The sequence below is a fragment of the Haplochromis burtoni genome, unplaced genomic scaffold, assembly GCF_018398535.1.
Source record: "Haplochromis burtoni strain Fernald_Lab_line unplaced genomic scaffold, NCSU_Asbu1 Contig_1787, whole genome shotgun sequence".
In the NCBI taxonomy this organism is placed as follows: domain Eukaryota; kingdom Metazoa; phylum Chordata; class Actinopteri; order Cichliformes; family Cichlidae; genus Haplochromis; species Haplochromis burtoni.
In genome coordinates, this window is record NW_024584148.1 from 2215 (window position 1) to 16953 (window position 14739).

Sequence of the window (14739 nt, forward strand, 5' to 3'; positions counted from 1 at the left end):
CACCTCTGATAGAAGCCACTAGAAACAAACTATTCCAGCCTAATTGATGACATTTATGGCATTTGTTTTCTGTGCTGGACTGATATGCTGCTCAGTGCTTTGCTGCCTGCTTTTAAATCAGGTGTCACTCTGAACATAAACACAAGCTACATGTGATGTCTCTGATGTGTATCTGTTTCTACCCGTGCTGATGCTAGCATGACTAAAGCTAGCCAAGCAGCAGTAAATATGTGAAGCAAGGCAGAAGGATATACTCATCAAACAAACAGGATCATAAGAATATAAAACCACGAGCACTACAAATGTAACAGAAATATGTTGACATAAAATGGCATGTTATTTGAAATCTACACGAAACAATGACACAACTACTTCTTTTCAATTTTTTCAATTTATTTATTTTTTACCAATTGTCCAAATTAGTCTGTGATTGGCCTTAGTGTGACAGAAATCATATTTATATACAACTAAATATGACTCAGCAAACATGTTTTAAATGGATGATTCCTCACTTGATGACGAATGATCCATTTCCATATTTGCTGAGTCTTAAATTTGATGTCAGTGAACTTTTCAGTGGTTGGTGTTAAAAAAAAGCCCCCAAATCCCCTATGAGCAAGCACTTGGCGACAGTGGAGAGGAAAAACTCCCTCTTAATAGGGAGAAACCTCTGACAGAACCGGGCTCAGGAAGGGGTGGCCTTCTGTCTCGACCGAGAGGGGTTCAAATGTTCACTGACAATTTAGTTGTATATAAATATGATTTTTAGGACTTGATGTTGACACCAATTATGTGAAATTGGGGACGCGCACAGTTCCGCTTCTTCTTGTTCTTCTTCTTACTTGGCGGAATCTCTGGCAGGCTCTTAACTTCAGTCTTGAGTTCAGCCACCTTGACATTGAGCATTTTCTGTTTGTCTTGTAGACTTTGCAAAGATTCCTGTACAGAAAATGCAGCTGACTCTTCTTTTTCTATCTTCTGTTGTTCTGTGGTGTCTTTTTCTTTCTGAGGCTCCTGCAGAGACCTTGCAGTGGATGGCCGTGAGTCCTCTTTTTCCATCTTCTCCTGTTCTCCAGTCTCGTTTTCTTTCGGAAGCTCAAATTTGTGCATTTCATTTGCAGCAGTGGAATTTTGTTCTTTGTGCTGCTGTGGGATTTTAAGTGAGGAAGCTTTGGCCCCTTTCAGCTCTCGCTCCAGAGACTCTAGCTTCAAATCATGAAGGGCCTTGTTGGGGCAGAGCTGGGATTTCAGGTCACTGATTTCCAGGTTGAGTGTCTCCTGCTCCTGCCTATGTTTAACGGCCTGCTCTTCAAGCTGATTTTGAGCTGCTAGGAGCTGTTTCTGGAGCATCTCAATCTGCTCTTGCTGAATCCTACATTTGAGCTCAAATTCAGCCTCCTTAGAGGACTTCAGTCCTACAGAGTCAGTGTGTGAAGCCTCTGTGGTTGGAGTGGCAGACTCCACACACTGCTCTGTGGGTTATTTTTTATAGTGTTTTTGTTAATTTATCTTCAGCCTTTGTTTTCTTGTTTTTTTTTTTTTTTTTTTTTTTATTTTTTTTTTTTTTGTTTTTTTTTTTTTTTTTTTTTGTGTTTTTTTTTTTTTGTTTGTTTTTGTGTGTTTTTTTTTGTTTTTGTTGTTTTTGTATTTTTCATTAGTTTACATTTTTTTTTCTTTTCCTGCTTTTTTTTAATCTTTTCTTCTTTTTTTTTTTTTTTTTTTTTTTTTTTTTCTTTTTCTATTTTTTTTTTTATTTTCTATTTTCTTTTTTTTTTTTTCTTTTTTTATTTTTTTTTTTTTATTTTGGTTTTTATTTTTTTTTATTTTACAAATGGCCATTTTTTTTAATTTTTTTTTCTCTTTTTTAAATTTTTTTTCTTCTTTTTTTTCTTCTTTTTTTCCTTTTTTTTTTTTTTTTTCTTTTTGTATTTTTTGTTTTTTTTTTTTTTTGTTTTTTTTTTTTCTTTTTGTTTTTTTTTTTTGTTTTTTATTTTTTTTTTTTTTTTTTTTTTTTTTTTTTTTTTTTTGTTTTTTTTTTTTCTTTTTTTGTGTGTGTTCTGTGTTTGTGTTTATTTTTTTTTTTTTTTATTCTTTTTTTTTTTTATTTTTTTTTTTTTTTTTTTTTTTTTTTTTTTTATTTTTTTGTTTGTTTTTTTGTTTTTTGTGTGTGTTTCTTGTTTATTTTGTGTGTAGTCTTTTTTTTTTTTTTTTTTTTTGTCTTTTTGTTTTTCTTTTTTTTTTTGTTTGTTTTTTTTTTTATTTTTTTATTTTTTTTTTTCTCTTTTTTTTTTTTTTTTTTTTTTTTTTTTTGTATTTTTTTTTGTTTTTTTTTTTTTTTTTTTTTTTTTTTTTTTTTTTTTTTTTTTTTTTTTTTTTTTTTTTTTTTTTTTTTTTTTCTTTTTTTTTTTCTTTTTTTTCTTTTTTTTTTTTTTTTTTTTTTTTTTTTTTTTTCTTTTCTTTTCTTTTTCTTTTTGTTTTTTTTTTGTTTTTTTTTTTTTTTTTTTATTTTTTTTTTTTTCTTTTTTTTTTTTTTTTTTTTTTTTTTTTTTTTTTTTTTTTTTTTTTTTTTTTTTTTTTTTTTTTTTTTTTTTTTTTTTTTTTTTTTTTTTTTTTTTTTTTTTTTCGCTCGTTCTCGTGAATTTCTTCACGAAGTTTGTTCACCTGAAACTGGTGATAAGAGGCCCTCTTGTTTGCACCTACCATTTTACAGTAAAGGTCGTTCTGATGGTATTGGGAGGCTTCCAGTTGGTGTCTGAGAGCAGCAATCTCGTGCCAGGGATTAAACGGGGGTCTAAATGTGGGAATGGGTTGATATTGCCAAGTCCCTCCATTAGGCACAGGGTTTGGTCTGCTGGGGTTCTTCCCATTTCTCTCTCTCTCCATGTCCTCCTTTGCATTTGAAATGGGGAGGGATTCAGCCTTTTCTTTTTCAGGAGTGGCTCCAGTGTTTTGTTGCATTTCTTCATTTTTCGGGTTTGCTCCATCACCCGTGCTGTTTTGAGCTTCAAGAAGAGCCCGGGCATATGCCCGAGTAATTGGTCTTCTTGGTTCTTCAGCCACTCTTTTCTGTTTTTGCTTTTTTTGTTTCTTTGGTTTCACAACCGTTTCCTTTGGTGGTTGTGCCACAGGAGACTTTTTAGTATTTGGTTGTGCGGCTTTATCAACCTCAGGTTTTGGTGTGATGACCATTTCTATTTTTGCTTCTGCCATTGTAGATGCGTCAGCGTGTGCGTCTGCGTTTCTCTGCGTCCGCCTTGTCTTTGTTTTAACAACCAGGTTGCTTTGTGTTTCTGCCATCCGAGATCCACTAAAGTTGGTTGAACGTCTCCCCTATTTATAGGGTTTTCAGTAGAATGTGCACTGTGACATCACAGGCTGTTCCTGTGATGCGCTGTTCCTTTGAAGTGCCATGATTGGAACAATTCAAAATAAAATGCCCACAAACCTAATGTAAAGGAAAGGCTTTTATTTTGTAGCACATACTGAATTAACACTATAAAAGCTACTCTACAGGAATTGCAGTAAAAAATAAAACAAAAGCAAAATATGTTTTTTAAATGGTTGTTAAAAAAACTAACCAAAGTAGAAGACAACTGTTTAGTGGAAAGTATTCGACATTCTAGAGATTCTCAGGCATAATAACTTCTTTCATAATTTAAACAAGGACAGGTAGAAAACGTTCATATTTAGTGAAAGATATTTATTAACATTATCCAATGAGAGTTACTGAATGTCTGTAGGCAGTGAGATCTTGGTGGTTGATGAGGCGACAGAATGTCATCTATGTTTTGTTTTAAATTCAGTTTCAATGCTGAATCTAAGAAACAACAGACTGCAGAGGGAGACTTTAATAGAGGTTTACTAACTCTTACTATCATATACATTGTGGAAAAATCTGTCTTTATTTAGCATAATATATTTGTTATAAGCACTAAATATGTTTTATGATTAACTGATGAACACTAACGTACCAAGCTGAAAATTCTGCTCACCAGTCAGCAGCTTATATTCACAAAAAACGGATAAATCTGCGATCCATGCAACTCTAACCAGCAGAGGTGGGACCAAGTCATTGTTTTGCAAGTCTCAAGTAAGTCTCAAGTCTTTATCCTCAAGTCTCAAGTCAAGTCTCAAGTAATGTCAGGCAAGTCAGAGTCGAGTCTCAAGTCACTGGTGTAAAAGTCCGAGTAAAGTCACAAGTCTGAAATTTTGAATTTCAAGTCCTTTCGAGTCTTTAAAAAAAAACGAAAAAAGAATGTTGCAGTTATGCTAAATGTAAATATTAGACCATGTAATTTTTAAATCTGTGTTTTTCTCAACACATGACAAAATAGTGAACTTAGAAAATATACACAAATTGTGAAATTGCACCTCTTTAAAATGCAGCTCAATTAAACCTAGCTCCAAGAATAATTTTCACCGACAGTTCTGAGATAAGCTGCATGTTATTCTTGGATGCGGTTGTAGGACCGGCTTTAAAATCGCATGACAAAAATATCATACACATTAAAAAAAACTGCATCACCAACGTAGCCTGGACAACATTTGCTAGTTAGATGAAGTCAGCTATCTCATCGTAGCATATTTATATGCATATTTATAATTATACGGTTCTTGGAGTGAGTGCATACACTCATGAAGTTTAGTAACTTCAGGTCACTGCAACAAGCCCAGGTACAGTTTACCGACGGATGGGTGCAGGACCTTGAAATGCACCGTGTAGAACGAAAGACCATCGTACGTATCATAAGTTTACCAGTCTCACAAATCGTCGTCATAAATACACATTCGTTAACCGTTTATTAATATAACCTTTGAGCTCAACGGTAATTAAGTAGTAGTGGAAATAATTTCTGGTACGCGTTACAGAAATGTAGCAGTGACAATAATACTGTATGCTGTAATCGTACTGGGCAATTAGTGATACAAAACAACTGTTTTATCCTGTGAATAAAAGTATATGTTTTTGTCAATGTACCATAATAACAGAAGCGAAACGCAATATTGTGTCAGGACAATTCACTATTTATGCACAATAAACAAAGGAGCATAGCGCGACAATTTCTGTTCAGCGCCAGACTTGCTTGTAACCTATATCACCAATTATGTTATGAAAATGACGCATTAACTACAACAGCAGACTGACCTTTGTGGAAATGCTTGGAGCAGACTAACCTGTGAGCTGGAGTGTTCTGGGACGTTATATTTGGTCTTTGAATGGCTGCAATCCAGTCGCCTCTTTGTTACTTCGGAAACATGGCTCGAACAATTTCTCTTCAACGACGTAATCCGATAACAACCGATCTCTTTACCCGTCGGCTTCCCGTGGCTGTCATGCGACCGGCTATTGCAGTTAATAATACAACAGCTTCTTGCCATTTTTGTGTTTCTTTTTATCGCTGTGTAACTGATTTCAATTGAAAGCCTGCGTGCGCTAGTACCTCTTGCCACGAGTTCCCAGAATCCTTTGTGGTTTACCCCTGAATGACGTCACATTTTCAATCTCTATATGCATGTTACATTTTATATTTGGGGTGAAATATCAAGTCTTTTCAAGTAAACCGGTTCAAGTCCAATTCAAGTCCCAGGTCATTGGTGTAAAAGTCAAGTCAAGTCACAAGTCTTAGAACATTTTTTCAAGTCAAGTCTAAAGTCATAAAATTAATGACTCGAGTCTGACTCGAGTCCAAGTCATGTGACTCGAGTCCACACCTCTGCTTAAAGGTAAATAAATATAATGTAAATTATTTTGACACCATAATATTTAGACACCACCGTTAGAAATGGAGTTGTACAATTTACAAGGATGCAGAAACCTGCATTCAGCTGAGATTGAAGTAGTCACTTGGATGAGTAATGAAATGCAGGGGTCATAATTATGATTTTGTTGGGAAAATTAAAGGTGCCCCACAGGGCTCCCTTTTAGGATGTGTTTTCTTTTCTGTTTTTATTGAAGCATCTTCATGCAGATGAAGTTATTTAAATTCCCTTTGTAGTACAAGAGCTTTAGACTGCATTTGTTTTTTCTTTACTCTAAGAAAAATGTTTTTTCTGAACTTGGCCAGGTCTCTCTTGGCCGGGATTTCCTGGTTAAAAGCTAATAATAATGCTGGGTTTGATAGAAGAACATCAAAAGGCTATAAAATGTGGACGTAGATGATGCAGTTTTTAATGTCATTAAAGATGCTGTACAAATCATTTCACCCTGGAAAAGAACAGTTTAAAAAAAATCATTAAAAGCTCTAAATTACCACGGCATCCATGCCCACAATGAGTTTACATAAACTTTTAACCACAACCACATCCACTACCAAAATAGGGCTGTTCAGGGGACTATTTCCTAAAAACTTTTACTTTAAATTGCAAATATTTTGTGTTATCTACATCACAGTTGTTCTGAATCCTAAAAGTACCTCATGTTATGATTGGTATCTTTTAAATGTACTTAACTATATTTACCTCATCAGTTTGTACGTCATGAAAAGGGCAAGTGGCCAAAATGTATGCTGATAGCTGTGTGAGTAGATGAGTCATTATTAAGTTAACCCCAGCTGTAAAGATAATTGCAGCAGTTGCAGTCATATCACAGTCCTTGGTTCAGTTACAGCCTGGTCTTTTAAATGAGTCCAGTAAGTTCACACTGCCTCATCTTCATGACCATCAAAGGTCAAGCAGGGCTCAGCTCATTTGTTATGCTGTTGTGTTTATGTATCCCATCAGATAAGCATGGATTTAAGCTGGTTGGTTTGTGTTGAAACAGAGTATGGGACTCCTGTTTCCATTCGGATTTCCCAGGCAAAATGTCAGCCTGTTTAGCATGCAGAGCCCTGCCTGCTTTCCAGCAATGATTCCTGCGCTCGGCCGTGACTTTTGCTCTGATATTTTCCCCGAGCAGGCAAGCTGGACGTAAAACACATCTCAGACATCTGACCCTGTGACATCACCATGCAGGGCTAATAGCCTTGCCATGATGTCTCTGACCTCCTGTGTGTATATATGGATTTATCTGCAGCTATTTTTAGCCACATCATTTCATGGACTTACTCGAGTTGAAGCCTAGTTTGTTTTGTTTAGCAGGAAAATTGTTGATAGGCCACTGGGGATATCTCGTGTAGGGATTTTGTTGTTATATAGTGTGGAACAATGTGAGCAGTGTTGTCTTCGTGTCCCTGAATGTTATCACTTGAACACATTTCACATGGAAAATTGCAATCTGGCTTTTTATTAATGTGAATCCGGATCACCTTTGAGGATTATTAGAGGAAAAAAATGTTCAGGTTTGGGATTTTTTTGAGTAATTGTTTTCATCAGATGACTGTTTTAACCCTCATCTCACTGAGAAGTGTGGTTTACATTATGTCCGTATGACTGATTTTTAAATATCATATAGTTACTATGCAGATTTTAATCTTTAAAAAATGTATGCTAAATTTAATTATGTTTTCTTCATTTTAAAAAATATGTTTTTATTACACATTTTAGGTCATTAATGTGGAGATTTATATTATTACTGTTATAAATCCTAAATGCTGGCTTTTTAAAATATTTGACACCTCCAGTGTGAGACATGTTTTGGGAGATCACAGGCTAAAATCATTGAGATGTGAGCATACAGTATACTGTGACTATAATGCCCATGACGGACCTCTACTCTACCCATCATAAGGAGTCGGTCTATAGAAGCTGGCATGCCATGGCATGCAGCCACAGTCCATTCAAGCCACTCTCTATACACTGCCTGCCTCATTTGTTAATATTGTAAAAATGTGTTGCTTGCCTTCCTTGGACATTTCATTAGATACAGCTTTCTAGCACCACACTGCCTTCAGAGCCATCTTAATTCTTCCTGTCACAGATTTTACAAGGTGCTGGAAACATTCGTCGGAGATTTTTCTCCATGTTGAAATGATAGCATCCCACAGTTGCCGCAAATTTGTCGGCTCCATTCATGATGTGAACGTCCTGTTTAACAACATGCCAAAGCCCCTCTACTGGTATTGGGTTCTGGTGGCTGTGGAGATCATTTGAGTACAGTGAACTCACTGTCATGTTCAAGAAACCAGTTTGAGATGATCTGAGCTTTTAACACGTTACCTTACCGCAATGGAAGCAACAAACAGGAGTTCAGTATGTTATGGTTATAAAGGCATGCGACAATACTCAGTAGGCTGTGGTGTTTTAAATGATGCTCAGTTGGTACTAAAGGACCCAAAGTGGACTTTACATTACCACCAGGATCCTGAACCGCTGAGAAAAGACAGGATGGATCTGTGCTTTCATGTTGTTTACATTAAATTCTGACCCTACAATCTGAATATTGCTGCAGAAATCGAGACTCATCAGGTCAGGCAGCGTTTTTGTAATCTTCTGTCCGTGAGCCCATGTGAACAGTAGCCTCAGTTTCCTGTGCTTAGCTGGCAGGAGTGGCATCAGGTGTGGCTCTTCTGCCGTTGTATCCCATCTACCTGAAGGCTGTGTATTCAGACATGCTCTTCTGCATACCTTGGTTGTAACAAGTGATTATTTGAATTACTGTCGCCTTACTCTCAGCTCTGGCTATTCCTGGACATTTTCAGCTGCCACTCACTGGATGTTTTTATCTTTTTTGGACTATTCTCTGCAAACCACAGAGATGGTTGTGTGGGATAATCCCAGCACATCTGCAGTTTCTGAAATACTCAGACCAACAGCCATGCCACATTCAAAGTCAGTTAAACAGCTATTTCCCAAGTCTGGACTTAGTTTGGACTTCAGCAGGTCGTCTCAACCATGTTTACATGAATTGCTGCCATGTGATTGGCTGATTTGATTTTTTTAGATAACAAGCAGTTGAACAAGTGTAATTAATAAAGTGGCCAGTGAGTTCATTTTACAATTAAAAAAATGATATTTACAGCTGGGCAAAAACACCACAGGTAAATGAACTAAAATCCGTCATACATGATTAAAAATTAAGCTCAAGATTTTATGCTTGGAATTGGAAAGAACATTTTGATGAGCTGAATGTATAATATCTATAAGAACTTAATCTAACTTTTAAAGGCACTTAAAAAACTTCCTTTCTAATGCCTTGAAAGCTTAATCTGCTAAAAAGAAATATAGCTGTTCAGCATGAAGAAAAGCCTCCACAGTGAACTGAACACAACCCGACAGTCCAGCCTGGCACAAAGCACACACTGAATCCTCCCTCCCTCCACAGCCTTTAGTGTCAGGTCACAGAATCGTCAGGCAGCCGCTGTCAGATCTGTAAATATATACGACTGCTGGCGCTCAGACAGCCTCTTGTTCCTGTGAGAAAGTAGGAACACCCACAAATCAGAGGAAGAGATGTTGATGTGCTGTCTCTGTTCCCACAAGGTCAACTCCGCTGATGGAGACCAATTCCTGCTAAAAATAACCACAGTTTACTACAAATTTTGCTCGTTTATAGGCAAATATTCTCTGAAAGTTGGACAGAGCTGCAACTGCTGGTTATTTACATGAAATTACTTTCATATAAAGGTATTCAGCAGATCGTCCCTTTTTCGCGAGTTTCAAGTGGTATGTGTTTGGCATTTTTGATTAAAAATCTACTCAAACAGTTAATTGTCATAATTACTGCTTCATTTATTTTGCCAATATGAGATGTTATTAATTATTTTGTCTGTGTACTACAGCAGTATATAATAAATGGGTTATTCTAGTATAGTAGTATCAAACCTGACGCCCAAGGCCCAGAATTCCAATCCAAATTCCAATCCTGGACCATGTATGTATATCTATATCTATATCTATATATATATATATATATATGGTCCAGGATTCTAATAATTTATGTTACTATCTCCTCAGCATAGAAAGGTGAAGCCGAAACCTGACTCTTTTAAACCTGCCATTCTTTTTAACGACACACAGGAGGTGAAAGTCTTGGATGCAAAAAGACTTTCAGTGAAACAACCACTGGACTTGACTTCGGTAAAAATTTTCTTCTTTTTGAGACCAGAGGAGTCGCCTCCTGCTGACATTAAAAACAACGCAGGTTTAAGACACTGCTGTCACCAAAGCCAATGCCATCTCTCACAGTTTTAAAGAAATGGAGACACTTAATTCCCTTTGCGCATGCAAATGCAAGTCTGAAGTTTTTGTGTAATCTGTCTGTAAAGCTTTGCTACTCATTGGATCAAGTCTTTATTTGATTTCTGAAACCACGATATGATTCTGTGATTAGATTAGAATCAAAAACCAGAAAAAAACCAGAATCCTCAAAATAATTCCCAATTTACACGAGGACATCTTTAACCTAGGTAATTTATTTTGCTGATAAGGCTGATATTTACCGTATTTACAATAACCACAATTAGGTAAATGTACTGGTTTTTCTCAGTACAAAAGCTCTGCAGTAACAAGCCATGCCTTTTAATTTTCTTTCTTTCACCCAAACCTTGGGAGTTCATATTGAATTTGTGACAAGCAAATGTTCGAATTACTGCTTTAAAATAGACCCTATGTTTTAGCATCTTAATATGCCTTTATTTAGAATTTAAATATGTTTTACAGCTTTCTGATAATTCCTGCCATTTACGAAACAGTTAGGATTCTAGTCAGGGAAAACTCTTTCTGACCACAGGGTCTGATTTGCTGCACTTGCTGCACTTTACCTGAATGTGCTGAAAATGAATTCAGTAAAATGAGTGCAGCTATTATACTTGATTGCATAACCGAGGCTGAAACAGGCTGAGACGACTGCTGATTAATGCGCTCACTGAGATCCTATTTACACGTCTCGTACGGCTTGAATACAATGCTGATGAGTCACAAATGGTTGGGACGGCCGTGTTTGCAGGAATACATGAGGATAATTATGCAGAGGCTGGCTTTGAAAGGCCAGCTCATCTTCAGACTGTGGAGCCCCGCAGGAGGTGAAGAAAATCACAAGAACAGCCGAAATGCAATTCAGGTGATATTGTTTACTTTACTCAAGGTGCAAGCTTTGGGTAGTTTGAATTCCACTTTATACTTCGAGTATACAACATTTCTGAGACATATTTTCTCTCCACTGCATTTATCTCACCAAAGTTATTTTCGATTTGACTGAATTGGATCAATGAAAGAAGATGGATGGATGGGTAGATGGATAATCTTGATAAGCTTAACCACTCAAAGAGTGAGAGCACTTAACATAAGCTCTGCCACGTCCCATCAACAGCCCCAAGCCACTGATGGTAACCACACTTGTGATTAACAGCCCACTTCTGACTTAATTCCACAACATTTCTTTGTTTCAGTGAACAACAGGAGTTTTAAAAATTAGGGGAGTTATCTCAGTAGACACAGGGGATTGCAGTCTTACATGGTGTCTTATTGTGCAATATCGTGCAAGTGTTGGATTTTTATGCAATGAATTTTATAGCCACTCTTGCTAACAGCGTTTTGATCATTGGAACAATGTGCTGCAGATGTGACAGGATAATGCTTATTTTTGATTCAGTGTCACTTTGAGGGTGAAAAGAAAAGAAAGACAATTTTTCTGGAGGGAATTTATGTTGGAGTGCCTTTCTGAAAATGCAGTCATTGTGACAGTGGAAGTTAAGAGAGAATGCTGGTACTTTAAAAAGGATTTTATGTCATAAATAAATATTCTACATAATTAACTTTGTACACAATCTCCAGTCAGAGGGTCTTATTATTGTTATTATTATTATTATTTTATAATTTTTTCATACTTTTATGAACAAAGAGAATGTAACATTAAAAAAAAAAGTAATGCCTCATTTCAACATCTTTAAAATAACAATTAAACTTTACTTGTAATTCTTTACACCAATACATAAAATATATAATAAAACACGTTTACTTTAGTAATATAGCAAGTATAAAAAATATACTAAATATAACTATAAAACTATTCTGGATAGGTACAGATTTATTTAAAACGACATATTACTTTACATGGTTTTGATAGTTTAAGAATAAATGGTTTTTTTACTCTACTTTGGGCAACTTGTGTTAGCATCCTAGCTTGTTTAGCATTCTTGCATTAGCATGTTGAACAAAATTTAAAACCTAAATAGCAAAACCCAAATTTTACAATCAATTATAAAACTACTAAATCTGACACTTTAAATGCATCTCTGATTTTTATTAGTGGACGTTACTGATTGACATGCTAATACAAGGACGATAGCATTAACATGTCAGCATGTAAAGTGCACCTGAAAAATGTACAAATCTGTTTTGTGCTCTGTAATGATGAGCAGATTTCAGCATGTTTGCAGCCCAGTGCTAAAAATTGTTTTAGTATACATAGCTAACATAACACCTGTGCATGAGATAAATTTGGTAGCTAAATCTAACTTAAGAGTAGAGGGTAAACTTCATTAGGGCTTCAAATTGTGCATTATAGGTGGTATAATTTTAGTAAAAGATGTAAGCTATTTTGTTTTGTTCAGTGTCAGGCCAATCAAAAACATGGTAAGGGGTCAATTCTCCTGTTTTGGGGGTTTTGGTTTTGTTTATTGTACATTTTGAGCCATTTTTTTCTTGCCAAACTTAGTCTTGTCAGCCATATCATAATACAACCTCTGGTTGCTGGGGGAAAATGTGTACTCCTGAGCCAACAAGTCAAGTGGTTCCTGGAGCTTGCTGACTTTTGCTCAAATCAGTTGCAAAAATGTACTTCACCAAAATCGTCCATTGCTTCCTTCTATTTTACATGCATGTCTACAAATCCTTGGTAGCTAGAAGCCAAGCGGCAATTCAACATGACAATGTACGACGCAAACTATTGTTTTACATCAGTGCTACAGCCGGAAAAGGCAAACCTTCCCCATTTCCAGTTTGTGTTGCATATTTAACAGTTTCAGTACAGCTTGGGAAGTATCTGTACAGTGTTTGTAGAGAAGTCCGTCACTTTCATTCAAACTACAACCGTAGCAATATTCTAGTGACAAAAACAGTGACACAAAGAAGTTTTTACCAGTTGACAGAGAAAAACAAGCAATTTCCAAGAAACATTTGCCAAACACCTGAGGAATATAGGTTTTTCCCTAGCGGCAGTGATTACCAGAGGGTCACTGACAAGTCTGTTGGCATGGTTTATAGATCATTTGGAAATCACTTTTCCTGAAACTGCCCTGTGGGATGCCTGTGTGACTGGGTTCTAATTCACCTGATTGTACACTGTCACCCTGATTGTCACACATCTACTATGGCAAACAAGTTAACATTGCGTGGTTAGTGATCACATTTCTGCAAAAGATGCCCTTTACTAACCAAGCTAGCTAGTTGGGGCTAGCATTAGCTGGTAAATTCCAGTTCTACATTATGTCCAAATCAAGGCGTGACAGAACTGAAAAAGAGTTCAGAAACTGCAGGGTGGCCTTTCTGGATAGTTTCCACATTTATAACAACTCTGAGTGGGGTGAACTTTTTTTCCCTAACCTATCCAACTGAATAATTGAGTCAAGGATGTCGGTGTCTGGTATGCCTCATCCACTGCTTCGAGTCATTAAACTGGACCTCCTCACTATGTCTGTGCTTTTGGAGCCATTTGGAACATTCTTAATGCCTCATCTGACAAAGAATATGGTTTGCTGTGTGGTACAGATCATCACAGTTTTTTCTTCAATTTTGGTAAGTCAAATTCTAATATTTGATTAGTCTTTTACTCAGCCCTGATTAGCAGATATGTATGTCTCTGCATTGCACCTGTAAACTCAATGAATGCAGCTTGGTAACAAAGATGCTAGATAACTTAGCAACTCCCCCCTTTCATCAAGTCCACGTGAACAAAAAAAAGGTTCAGATTAACATGTAGATTAATGTAAATTAACAGCTACTGTATGTTGCACAGAGTTACCACTGAAGAATGCAAAGACCGAATGGCAAATTTAATGTTCACATATCAGATATGCCTTATATCAGGAGCAGACAGTCATCTATGAGTCTGGAAATACACAAGCACTTAGCTTCCTATGTGGTCACAATATTTTTAATAAAATGTTTTACCACTTTTGAAGGAATAATGTGGCAGAGGGGATTAATGTGAAATTAACTGATGAGACAGCTAATATTTGAGTTTCTGGCATGGGGTCAGGCATTAATTCGGTTTGAAGCTGTTCAGTATCATAAGTTTGTTCATCAAGATTTCACACAATTCTGTAGAGAAGCAGATTTAAGTAGAATTCACTGAAATAAACTGATTTTGGTGTAAAAAAAACAAACAAACAAAAAAAGTATTTTCATCACATCAGGTTGATGGTAGTTGTTGTCTGTGTGCTGCAAAACGACTACCATCAAGTGCTGTCATTGGAGGCAACTGGACTTCTTTTCAGTTTGTGAAGATGTTTCCCCTTTTATCCAATGAGCTTCTTCAGATTCGATGGAGATTCGCAGGTATTTAACCCCAATCGGAGTCCTGTCTGAGGTGGTCCCCTGACAGAAAAAGAGGAATTGTTCTTTTGCAGAACCATATGCATTTGTGTATACTTACTTGACTTTTGCTGGGTATTTCTTTTTTATTTACCCAAATCATATATCCTTTATCTTGGAAAATTGTTAAATGTTTCTCGGTTTGCATTTTAATTTTCTGGTAGTTTAATCATCGGTCTTGTTTGAAATACTCTGGAGAATCTCCCACTCCGTGGATTTGGATTTACAGAACATGCTGCCTCACCACTGATGACTTGGTTTGATTAACATCACTGCTTTGCTCTGTGAAGTAAATACTTGTGGGTCATTCCTGCTGTGCTACTAGAGCCT

General features: G+C 36.2%; 1 protein-coding gene across 1 annotated transcript; it reads right to left on the minus strand.

Annotated features, from left to right (window-relative positions):
• Positions 1–765: 765 nt before the first annotated feature.
• LOC121813493 (reticulocyte-binding protein 2 homolog a-like) lies at positions 766–4107 on the minus strand. The gene is made up of 2 exons (XM_042217292.1): positions 2627–4107; positions 766–1372 (listed from the first exon to the last, which is right to left on the minus strand). Exons 1-2 carry the CDS (start codon positions 3295–3297, stop codon positions 766–768), a joined length of 1278 nt encoding a protein of 425 aa, XP_042073226.1. The 5' UTR covers positions 3298–4107.
• Between the last annotated feature and the right edge of the window lie 10632 nt (positions 4108–14739).